The sequence below is a fragment of the Salmo trutta genome, chromosome 3 (assembly GCF_901001165.1).
Source record: "Salmo trutta chromosome 3, fSalTru1.1, whole genome shotgun sequence".
NCBI classification, from domain to species: domain Eukaryota; kingdom Metazoa; phylum Chordata; class Actinopteri; order Salmoniformes; family Salmonidae; genus Salmo; species Salmo trutta.
Window position 1 is genome coordinate 26,381,848 of NC_042959.1, and position 13,035 is coordinate 26,394,882.

At 41.6% G+C, this 13,035-nt stretch overlaps 1 protein-coding gene and 1 pseudogene across 1 annotated transcript; one reads left to right on the plus strand and one right to left on the minus strand.

The window, feature by feature from the left end:
* Window positions 1-743: 743 nt before the first annotated feature.
* On the plus strand, window positions 744-7,945 carry LOC115171295 (fibroblast growth factor 2-like). The gene is made up of 3 exons (XM_029727985.1): window positions 744-1,400; window positions 3,810-3,913; window positions 7,321-7,945. The coding sequence occupies exons 1-3, from the start codon at window positions 1,223-1,225 to the stop codon at window positions 7,504-7,506; spliced, it is 468 nt and encodes a 155-aa protein (XP_029583845.1). The 5' UTR covers window positions 744-1,222; the 3' UTR covers window positions 7,507-7,945.
* Window positions 7,946-8,258: 313 nt separating this feature from the next.
* On the minus strand, window positions 8,259-10,026 carry LOC115165180 (nucleoside diphosphate-linked moiety X motif 6-like; annotated as a pseudogene).
* Between the last annotated feature and the right edge of the window lie 3,009 nt (window positions 10,027-13,035).

Here is a 13,035-nt window from a genome sequence, read left to right on the forward strand (position 1 = left end):
GGAGGAGTGTCTGAAGCAAGCTAAGGCCTGATGCTTCATCATGGCAAACAGAGAGTGAGACAGTGTACCTGGAGATGAATGCATTTGTATGTGAAGTAGTGTCTGAAAATGATTCCCTTGGCACACGATTATCATTCCATCTGAGGATAGCCAAGTGAATAGAAATTAATATTTTGTGCTGTGTCATTGTGGTCGGCCTGTGGTTTAATGTTTCATTGATATGCATGCATCTAATCAAAATGATATGATCAACCCTGCGTACAGTAATCTGTGTTCTGGTATCTGTCTAGTGCACACTGAAAACAGACATTCATAGTTTTGACTCTGGTTAAAGTTGATTAAAAGTAAAACATATCAAAATGGCAGAATTGAAATGAGCTGCTTCATACAGTTCACAACTCAAAATAGAGTTTCTATGTGAAGGGCCCTTTCAAATCTTCAATATTTACATATTTCCTTGAATTAAATTAGACAAGCTATTGTAATTTACTCTGTTGTACTTTCTGCTGCATATTTCATTTGTTCTTCAATAATGTGGCACATAATCACTGATTCTACCCACAAGTTCTAAGAAGCTAAGCTGAAGCCACCACTCAGGTTGCACAAGCCAAGGGTCTCTTATGACGCAGTTCAATCAGTAAGCCCCAGTTTTACCCTCCTTTCTCTGTTTGTGCTGTGTAGGGTTGGCTGGTTCAGTTAGAACGTAAAAGTGGGCTTGTGCAAATCTGTGTGTGTGTGTGTGTGTGTGTGTGTGTGTGTGTGTGCTTGCCTCGGAGGGCGCATGCGAACTGAGGCCCATAGGGAAAGTCTCCCCAGATTTCAGCCAGCTGCCCTGCTGTAAACATTTCAGCGCTTAAGAGTGGAGGAAGAAGACGATGGAAGGTGGAACACACGGATCCCCATACAAACTACACTCGAATAGCAACTCTTAGCACTTTCTTAAAGGAACGAGAAGAGGCTAGAGAGGGGTGGACCTTGCTGTCGCGGCTAACAAGCTCCTTTCCAAGTGCTGCTAGCGCTTAGATTCCTCTCGGCTTGGGAGTAGAGGGCATGCTGCACCAGAGGGGTGTTCTCAAACAAACTATCTGACCCTGGGGGTTAACTAAAATCAGGCTCTGTGAGGCTCGCTGGGGGAGGGAGGGGACAGCAGTTAGCATAAGGCTACTGTGGGGCTGTTGCACTGTTAGCACAGCAGCAGGGAAGAGGATAGAGGGAAGAGGAGATGGCCACAGGAGAAATCACCACTCTACCCGCCACACCTGAAGATGGAGGCAGTGGCGGCTTCCTTCCAGGAAACTTTAAGGAGCCCAAGAGGTTGTACTGTAAAAACGGAGGCTACTTCTTGAGGATAAACTCTAACGGAAGCGTGGACGGGATCAGAGATAAGAACGACCCCCACAGTAAGTAGTTCCAGTCCCTTGCATGGCAGACAAAGCTTCTTTATACGTTTAAAGGATAACAGGGACGTAACCGTGAGGGAAATCATGGAGGACTGAAGGGAATTTTACGAATGAGTGTGTTTATTTATGGCTTCTACAGCATTCAAATGACAGTCGTTCGGGTAGTTCTTTTACATTCGCCTTTCCAAGTGCTTTCATGAATGTGGTGGGTTTTCATCTCATTCAAGTCATCTTGATGTGTGTAACACGGCCATTCTTTAAATGTCACTGCTATGACGTCACATGTAATTCAAATGTCCAGAATTAAAATATGATGTAGCTTTCGTGTGAAATGTGCATTAACACATAGATAGACCAACTCGAGTCCACATAAAGGCCATTGATAGAAATTGAAGCTCTAGGTTTGTGTTCTTATCAATTCAGTGTAATATTAAAGTATCATTGATTAGCTTTAAATTTAACATGCAACAACATATTGAAACCACCTCACACATTGAAACCACCTCATAACTCACTGATAATCTAGTTGTTTTTTCTTCAGTGTATGTCTCTCAGATTGCATCAGTAATTGGGAGGAGGAGAAGGGGCCCATGTAGAAGAGGGGGTTTTCGTCACAGGAAGCACTGCTCAGTAGATCCTTGAGTGACAGATAGGGGATGGGACTTAGAACAGGTGCTATCAAACAGCTGTCCAAAAATCATCACAAGCAATGAACTACTATAGTCAGAATGGAGACAAGAGACTGACTAGTTTTAATGAAAAGGCTATTGCCCATTTAAATTATTGAAAAACAATTAGCATCTCATTTACTTTACAGCAACATTTATCTTCAATCAACAAGGCATATACAATATTCTATAAGCATAGTAGTAACCCATACACTAAACTGGATACACTACACTAAACCCATACACTAAACTACACGTTCTGTCATGACCATTCATTCAAATAGAACCATTGAAAAGGACTCTGTTGATACGCACATTTGCATCCTCAATATGATTAAAGCAAGGGATGATGAAATAAACCATTGCCGAAAGTTTCACTTAGGGATGTGATAACTAGACCTGCTGTACAGATGTTCAGTAAACACTAGATGCTCCCTTGCATGCAACAACTACTAATTATGTATTCCTTCAGAGAGGAATGGATCTTCATGACATTAGTCATTAAACAAACCCTAAGTGCACACAGATGTCTCTTATATAGAAGTTTATAATGTATCATCATGTACTATCTTGCCTTATGAGGTCTGTTTGATAAGAACTCTATTTTAGTTTCGTTTTTTTTCAACTATGCTATAAATATGCTATTCAAATATGCTCCGTTGGCGCAGCACACGTACGCTTATCTGACTCCACAAAACGTTTGGAGTATTTACAAGATGATCGCTTCAACCAAATACAAGCTTTCAATAACTATTACGGCGTTATCAATATTGTTTCTCAAAATGTGAAAACAATGTGAACCACAACTTTGAATGCTTATCTCGCTAATCTGAAGTTTTATTTAAAAAAATATTGTATCAACTTGTTTGCCTCTGCTAGATACTGAACAAAAATATAAACGCAACATGCAACAATTTCAACGATTTTACTGCGTTACAGTTCATATAAGGAAACCAGTCAATTAAACTAAATAAATTAGGCCCTAATCTATGGATTTCACATGACTGGGCAGGGGCACAGCTTAGGCCCACCCACTGGGAAGTCAGGCCCAGTCAATCAGAATCAGCTTTTCCCCGCAAAAGGGTTTTATTAGGGTTTCATCAGCTGCCCGGGTGGCTGGTCTCAGACAATCCCGCAGGTGAAGAAGCCAGATGTGGAGGTCATGGACTGGCGTGGTTACACACGGTCTGCAGTTGTGACATACTGCCAAATTCTGTAAAACGACATTGGAGGCGACTTATGGTAGAGAAATGAACATTCAATGCTCTGGCAACAGCTCTGGTGGACATTCCTGCATTCAGCATGCAAATTGCACTTTTCCTCAACTTGAGACATCTGTGGTATTGCGTTGTGTGAAAACTGCACATTTTAGAGAGGCCTTTTATAGTTCCCATCACAAGGTGCACCTTTGTAATAATCATGCTGTTTAATTAGCTTCTTGGTATGCCACACCTGTCCGGTGGATGGATTATCTTGACAAAAGAGAAATGCTCACTAACAGGGATGTAAACAAACTTGTGCACAACATTTGAGAGGAATAAGCTTTTTGTGCATATGGGACCTTTTCTGTGATCTTTTATTTCAGCTCATGAAACACGGGACTAACACTTTACATGTTGCGTTTATATTTTTGTTCAGTATAATTGTCTGCTCTATCCGTCCTTGTTCAACACCACTAACAAATAGCATCAATGGAGTTGCTATCAATTCACTCTGAGACTAAAGTAATTTTCCTCCTCAGATAAGCTTCAACTCCAGGCGACCTCAGTGGGGGAAGTAGTAATCAAAGGGGTCTCAGCCAACCGCTATCTGGCCATGAATGCAGATGGAAGACTGTTTGGAGCGGTAAGTAAGCATTACCTTCCTTATACACTGCTCAAAAAAATAAAGGGAACACTTAAACAACACAATGTAACTCCAAGTCAATCACACTTCTGTGAAATCAAACTGTCCACTTAAGAAGCAACACTGATTGACAATAAATTTCACATGCTGTTGTGCAAATGGAATAGACAACAGGTGGAAATGATAGGCAATTAGCAAGACACCCCCAATAAAGGAGTGGTTCTGCAGGTGGTGACCACAGACCACTTCTCAGTTCCTATGCTTCCTGGCTGATGTTTTGGTCACTTTTGAATGCTGGCGGTGCTTTCACTCTAGTGGTAGCATGAGACGGAGTCTACAACCCACACAAGTGGCTCAGGTAGTGCAGCTCATCCAGGATGGTACATCAATGCGAGCTGTGGCAAGGAGGTTTGCTGTGTCTGTCAGCGTAGTGTCCAGAGCATGGAGGCGCTACCAGGAGACAGGTCAGTACATCAGGAGACGTGGAGGAGGCCGTAGGAGGGCAACAACCCAGCAGCAGGACCGCTACCTACGCCTTTGTGCAAGGAGGAGCAGGAGGAGCACTGCCAGAGCCCTGCAAAATGACCTCCAGCAGGCCACAAATGTGCATGTGTCTGCTCAAACGGTCAGAAACAGACTCCATGAGGGTGGTATGAGGGCCCGACGTCCACAGGTGGGGGTTGTGCTTACAGCCCAACACCGTGCAGGACGTTTGGCATTTGCCAGAGAACACCAAGATTGGCAAATTCGCCACTGGCGCCCTGTGCTCTTCACAGATGAAAGCAGGTTCACACTGAGCACATGTGATAGACATGACAGAGTCTGGAGACGCCGTGGAGAACGTTCTGCTGCCTGCAACATCCTCCAGCATGACCGGTTTGGCGGTGGGTCAGTCATGGTGTGGGGTGGCATTTCTTTGGGGGGCCGCACAGCCCTCCATGTGCTCGCCAGAGGTAGCCTGACTGCCATTAGGTACCGAGATGAGATCCTCAGACCCCTTGTGAGACCATATGCTGGTGCGGTTGGCCCTGGGTTCCTCCTAATGCAAGACAATGCTAGACCTCATGTGGCTGGAGTGTGTCAGCAGTTCCTGCAAGAGGAAGGCATTGATGCTATGGACTGGCCCACCCGTTCCCCAGACCTGAATCCAATTGAGCACATCTGGGACATCATGTCTCGCTCCATCCACCAGCGCCACGTTGCACCACAGACTGTCCAGGAGTTGGCGGATGCTTTAGTCCAGGTCTGGGAGGAGATCCCTCAGGAGACCATCCGCCACCTCATCAGGAGCATGCCCAGGCGTTGTAGGGAGGTCATACAGGCACGTGGAGGCCACACACACTACTGAGCCTCATTTTGACTTGTTTTAAGGACATTACATCAAAGTTGGATCAGCCTGTAGTGTGGTTTTCCACTTTAATTTTGAGTGTGACTCCAAATCCAGACCTCCATGGGTTGATAAATTGGATTTCCATTGATTATTTTTGTGTGATTTTGTTGTCAGCACATTCAACTATGTAAAGAAAGAACTATTTAATAAGATTATTTCATTCATTCAGATCTAGGATGTGTTATTTTAGTGTTCCCTTTATTTTTTTGAGCAGTGTAGTTACCAAAGCAATTCCATTCCATCTGTTTTGGTATTGTCATAGTCTACAACTCATGCTTTACTCTAACAGGGACAGTCCCATGCCTAAGATGAAAGGTTTTCATTAAGTTCATGCTGAAAGCAAATATTATCTTGTCATACACACTGACAACAGATTTTGCTTTCGTATTACACTTGTTAGTGTGGTAGCAGTGAACTGAGGTACTTCTGGGATACTGCAGAAGTCAGAGCAGATAACTGACTGGTGTGTTTCCTGTCTCTCCTTAATGAGTAACCAGACTAGGCAATGGACACACTTGCAGACACATTACAGACATGGCACCTTCACTGATGTGGTCAATCATCCAGGATCTGTTTTCACACGTTCTCTCAGGGTGGGGGAAAGTTCCAGTTTGGTGTTAGCATTTTGTAAATAGACTGTTGTGTTCAGGTTTAAATTGGAAGCTGGAGGTACTGTATGTTGTTCTGTACTTGTCCTTATTCAGCCCCACTCACAGCTTTATGCACAGAATCATCTGTAAAGATAGAGCTTACTTTCTAATACACTCTAGTCATTTAACAATTACTTCTCACTTTGTCTTTTCACTTTACATTTCCATTTTAGCACTGCCTTCCATGTCGGCATGGATAGTCTATATATATTCAGATATTAGGTCATAGGGATTGAACTTTGTAGTCAATGTAAATGAATACCCTTTTATCTTTCCCAGTGTTGCTCCCCTCTGAATTTCTTCCAACTGTTTTTGTTCTGTGTGCCTGTTATAAGTGCCAGGGATTGCTTCCATGTAGGGTTAGGTAGGGCCATAAAAGTGATCCTCTATACTAGGTAGCCATGGTTGAATGGACAACAGTTGTTGGATAGGGCAGGGAATTCTGTTGGCCCTGCTATCAAGAGATATTTCAGCCAGATGTGATTGATGTCATCAGATCTTCCACATGAACACAAAATCAGTGTGGACAGGAATAATCATTTATATTTTCCATTATTTCATGTAATAACAAAAATATAATAACAAAAACCTGTCAGAGGGTAGAAAACTGGGAGTTACTTCATTTCTATTGGACATGAGCAAATCTATTTCTTGCACACGGCCACTAGAACTGAACTGACAGTTTGTTTTGCTAATTTAAGAATGGATGATTATTCACACATCTTTGGCTTGGCAAAACATCTAGTAAAACTATTGAAAAATATCTTCATTAGTGTGTGACATTAAACAGGAGTTCAGACTGTTCTGGAATCTCCACTGAAACAATGGAGGTATTGAGGTCTGATGTGTTTTACTGGGTTAATCAAATAATTTTTTTGTCAGCTTTGCAAGCTTTTCCCTTTTTTCCACAGAGCATGTAAAAATCAACTATATTTCATTCTGTCTAAATGAAATGGCTTATTTAGGGGATATCACAATGACTAAACATTTGTTTCAACTTTTCCCCTGGCTGCTAAGACCTAGGCTAAACTCAAGTTATGTACATGAAATGTGGATTTTTTTAATAATATAAATAACCATCATTGCCCAAAGCTTGTCACTGGTGGACATTCCCCATTGAACATGGCTTTTAGTTCAAGAGTAGGTTTATTCATCTGGGTTTGAGAATCCTGCCCATTAAGTTTTATTTCATAAGACAAAGACAAGTTTTCAAAAGAGTTTCATTGACATTTATCATTGGTTCAGTTTACAATATGAAAGTGTATCAAGTGTATCAAAGAATAATAGAACTGGATTAACAAATGTATTGTAAATTGATCTCTGATTTGCTATCTCATATCTTTCGAACATTCTCTCTCTCTCTACAGAGACGGACAACAGATGAATGCTACTTCATGGAGAGGCTGGAGAGTAACAACTACAACACCTACCGCTCTCGAAAGTACCCTGAAATGTATGTTGCACTGAAAAGGACTGGCCAGTACAAGTCAGGATCCAAAACTGGACCCGGCCAAAAAGCCATTCTCTTTCTCCCCATGTCGGCCAGACGCTGAGTTCACCTTGTCGTACCAATCTGAAAGTCAGCCTGGCTGCACACAAACAGACAGGACATGAAGAAATACAATGGAGCTTATTAAATGACTGTGACGACATAATCATCCTGTAGTTAGGTACTTTAACGGCAATTCAATTCAACTATATAATGTGAGTTTGACTAGAGCTGCTTCAAATATTCTAGTGTACTTTGATACTCTGCTTATTTTTCTTGGTTTAACAATTTTGAAAGTACATTATTTAAGACGAAAAAGAAAGTGATAACACACAAGATGCCACTTAGTAGCTCTGGGCTTTAAAAATGTACTTTTTACTGCACTGCAGTACAGGTTAGCTTGGTCATGCCCAGAACTTTACTTGATACAACTTTTAAATAGAACATTGGGTTGGCAAAGATAAATCGAGCACACCATTACTCTAAAGTCATTGCAACACAAACAGTAGACCTAGTACAATACTACAGTATATGATATTGCACCTCTCAATCTGAACATATGAATGATTAATTTGATTTTAGAGCTTAGTGGCCCTGAGGTTCTTCCCAAACAGAGTAGCCTATTTCTTCAAATTGTGTATATTTTTATCTTTACAGACAAGAGGTATGTACGTCTTGTGATTTGTGAAAAATGTCCTTTACAGTGATCATCATCGGTACCATTGGCTACACCCTCCTTCCCGTGTAACAGTTCAGAAAAACCTATTCCAGTCTGTCATAAATATACACTTCAAGTATTATGGTGAAAGGCCATCCACACGCTCATATGACTAGCACTGACGTGTTCGTGCCATTAGCGTCGATGCACTAGGCTAGGCAGGTCCTATCCTCAGGTCTAGTGTTTAAGTGCTGGAGGCAGCACCCTGTGGTACAGCTGGTAGAACCTCCCTGAGTAGACAGCTGGCAGCTCCTCCATAGCCAGGTCAATCTTGTCGAAGCCCTGGTTCAGGCCGTGAAGCAGAAGCCTGGCTAGGCGGCTAGTGATAGGAGTAGTGGAGCTAATCTTGATTAGCTCGGTTAGCTCCTGCCACTCACAGCGCAGGCACTCCTGGGTGGAGAAGTTGATGTCGTATGTGAGGGGGCTGTGGCGGCAGATGATGTACATCTGGACATACCAAAAGAACCTGGGAGACTGTGCTGCTGCCTGATGCTCAGGAGGGACTTGAACTCTGAGCGGACTCCAGTCTCCTCAAAGACCTCACGGACCGCAGTGAAGGCTTGGAAAAAGAAAACAAGCAGAACAAAAGGAGATTTTATATGTTTGTACTGTTCTTTAAACATCTTTGTTTTGAAAACTCCATTACTGTACATCTTATCTGACTGCATGATAATGCTCACTGGACACAAATAAAAATTGTGTCATACAATGTGAGCGCCCTTAACAACATTTTTACATTGTAATTCATGAAAATGAAATTTGGTTCTAAAAAGGGAATTTGATTGTACTTTAGTCACATACAACGCTGCTTCAGTAGGTGGGGCTTTGTATCAAAAGCTGCTTAAAAAAACCAAGTTGAACTTGTAACTAGTAAAACGTTTATTTGAAGTCTGTTTTAAGTCTTAAAATTGTTTAGATATATGCTTGAGTGTAGTTCATATGAATGTCTGAGGAGGTAGTTTCAAAAAGTAAACATTCATATGAATAGGTATGTGTGTATGCATTTAGATATTGTCTATGTATGGTATATGTTATGTGGTTGCATCACTGACCAATGTTTTCTCCTGGATCCGAGAGCCCTCCAGGGAACTTCCATGCATTTACTGTCTGAAATTAAGTCACAATAATATACTTTGAATTAGGATGCAAATTGAATGGGCTGCATCCAAGTATTTAATTTGTGTCCTTCAGTATCCTTCAGCATTGATAAGTATGTTACAATTGTATGTGCACAGGGACAAATCTAACTTACATCCACCTAATTCACACTTGTCAAATGTATGCTTTAATGTTAAAAGTTATGCTTTGTACTCAGATCTAAAGATAGGATTCTGCCCGATGCTCTAAATATTAATTTTGATATGATTGTATGTTGTTATTCTTGAGAAAATCTAAGCAATTAAGTTTGGTGTTTAGTTTCACCACTCTTAGACTATATTTAAAGACAGGTCGCTGCTGTTTAAATTATGAAGTAGTTTATTGTAGCTTACATTTATTGTAGCTCTTGATTAATTCAAATGATACTTTTTGTTTGCAATTATAAAACAATATTTTTCTGTATTTGATTTGCTTGATCTTGTTCAAAGTTTTGATGAACTGTAAAGCACTACACTTTCATAATTTCATTCCTTTTTGTAAACATACATACCTACAAAGTGCTATATTTGTTGAAGCTACTTATATCTGCAACAAGGTAGGACAATTCAAGAATAAACGTATCTTAACAATATACATCAAGTTTTGTGTGGTTTACCAAATTGTGCTCTGGTAAAGTGGCTGTGGTTCTAGATACAGGTTGGCCTAATGGTTATGAGCACATCACAAATCAGACAAGTACAAACGGACCGAATAGCAATTAAGAATCATGATCGTAATTCTTATCCCAAATCAACAGCCAATGACTCATATTGTTCTAAAACCTACGTCAACCCATTGCACATTATTTCATCAGATTTCAACACAGCAAATTACAAATCCTTTGTCTCTGCCACAAATCACCTAGCTACAACGCAATTACCAGGCATTCTTTTCTGTCTGCTACGTTTGCCGTCTTGGTGCAGACGTCAGTGATAATGGCCCACAGAGGTTCACTTTCAGGAAACACAACCCTAGAGAATCTCTGGATGGGCTTAGCCTGCCAAACTCTGCCAATGGCCAAGGGCCAGACTGAGTGTATGAGACCCTCTTCCAGTAAATGATGATACTCCTCTTACTTCCCAAACACTGACCGCTCACCTCTGTTTCCTACAATAACTAGCATTGCAGAAATAATGTATCCCTGAAACGTATTCTTCTGTAAGCGTTCCTACAAGTGATGTTTAGTAACTCGGGACAGACTTGCTGATGTGATGTCACGAGGCAAAAGTGGAAGTATTGCTGTCGTATCATAAATGGCACGCCACGATGCTGTCATTGTCTGAATAAATTGACTGATGGATAAAAGGGTTAAACCACTCATATTAAACCACTCAATTCCTGGGCTTCAATACCTCTTTTGCCAATTGGCCTGGACCCTTTGCTGCCGAACATGGAGCCCCGCCGATCCATCACGACTGGTCTGACGACGTAACCGTCCGAGGGGGTTTCAACAGGCTCTTCCATTGCGACGTCCCCCTGAGGCCCATCTGCTAGCCCCGGCCTGCTAGCTGTCTGAATCGCCGTGTCCCCTGCTCGCCTAGCTACTCACTGGACCCTATGATCACTCGGCTACACATACCTCTCCCTAATGTCAATATGCCTTGTCTATTTCTGTTTTGGTTAGTGATTTTTGTCTTATTTCACTGTAGAGCCTCCAACCCTGCTCAATATGCCTTAGCTAGCCCATTTTTTCCACCCTCCACACATGCGGTGACCGCACCTGGCTTAAATGGTGCCTCTAGACACAAAACCTCTCTCATCACTCAATGCCTAGGTTTACCTCCACTGTACTGACATCCTACCATACCCTTGTCTATACATTATGCCTTGAATCTATTCCTCCGCTCCCAGAAATCTGCTGTTTTACACTCTGTTCCGAATGCACTAGACGACCAGTTCTTATAGCCTTTAGCCGTACCCTTATCCTTCCCCTCCTCTGTTCCTCTGGTGATGTAGAGGTTAATCCAGGCCCTGCAGCCCCCAGCATCACTCCCATTCCCCAGGCGCTCTCATTTGTTGACTTCTGTAACCGTAAAAGCCTCGGTTTCATGCATGTTAATATTAGATGCCTCCTCCCTAAGTTTGTTTTAGAGGTCGACCGATTATGATTTTTCAACGCCAATACCGATTATTGGAGGACCAAAAAAAGCCGATACCGATTAATCTGCCGATTTTATTTATTTGTAATAATGACAATTACAACAATACTGTCACGTCCTGGCCAGTATAGGGTTAATTAGTATTGTAGTTTGGTCAGGACGTGACAGAGGGTATTTGTTTTATGTGGTTCAGGGTGGTGTGTTTGGTTAAGGGGTGTTTGTTTTAGTAATTCCGGGTGTTGGTTTATGTTTAGGTATTTCTATGGGGAGTCTAGTGAATGTATGTCTATGTTTGGTTAATTGGGGTTGGGACTCTCAGTTGAAGGCAGGTGTTGTCTATCTGCCTTTGATTGAGAGTCTCATATAGTAGGGTGTGTTTGTGTTTGGGATTGGTGGGTGATTGTTCTGTGTTCAGCCCTAGGCTTTGCCAGACTGTTTGTTGTTCGTTCGTTTTTGTGTTTTGTTGTTTTTGGAGTGTTCTTTTGATAATTAAATAAAAGTCAAAATGAGCATACACGTACCTGCTGCATTTTGGTCCTCTTTCACCGACGACAACCGTGACAAATACTGAATGAACAGTTATTTGAACTTAATATAATACATCAATAAAATCCATTTAGCCTCAAATAAATAATGAAACATGTTCAATTTGGCTTAAATAATGCAAAAACAAAGTGTTGGAGAAGAAAGTAAAAGTGCAATATGTGCCATGTAAGAAAGCTAACGTTTAACTGCCTTGCTCAGAACATGGAAACATATGAAAGCTGGTGGTTCGTTTTAACATGAGTCTTCAATATTCCCAGGTAAGAAGTTTTAGGTTGTAGTTATTAAAGGAATTATAGGACTATTTCTCTCTATACGATTTGTATTTCATATACCTTTGACTATTGGATGTTCTTATAGGCACTTTAGTATTGCCAGTGTAACAGTATAGCTTCCGTCCCTCTCCTCGCTCCTACCTGGGCTCGAACCAGGAACACATCGACAACAGCCACCCTCGAAGCAGCGTTACCCATGCAGAGCAAGGGGAACAACTACTCCAAGTCTCAGAGCGAGTGACGTTTGAAACACTATTAGCACGCACCCCGCTAACTAGCTAGACATTTCACATCGGTTATACCAGCCTAATCTTGGGAGTTGATAGGCTTGAAGTCATAAACAGTGCAACGCTTGAAGCATTGCGAAGAGCTGCTGGCAAAACGCACGAAAGTGCTGTTTGAATGAATGCTTACGAGCCTGCTGGTGCCTACCACCGCTCAGTCAGACTGCTCTATCAAATCATAGACTTAATTACAATATAATAAACACACAGAAATACGAGCCTTAGGTCATTAATATGGTCGAATCCGGAAACTATCATCTCGAAAACAAAACGTTTTTTCTTTCAGTGAAATACGGAACCGTTCCGTATTTTATCTAACGGGTGTCATCCCTAAGTCTAAATATTCCTGTTACATTGCACAACCTTCAATGTTATGTCATAATTATGTAAACTTCTGGCAAATTAGTTTGCAACGAGCCAGGCGGCCCAAACTGTTGCATATACCCTGACTCTGCGTGCAATGAACGCAAGAGAAGTGACACAATTTCATGTTAGCAGGCAATATGAACTAAATATGCAGGTTTAAAAATATATACT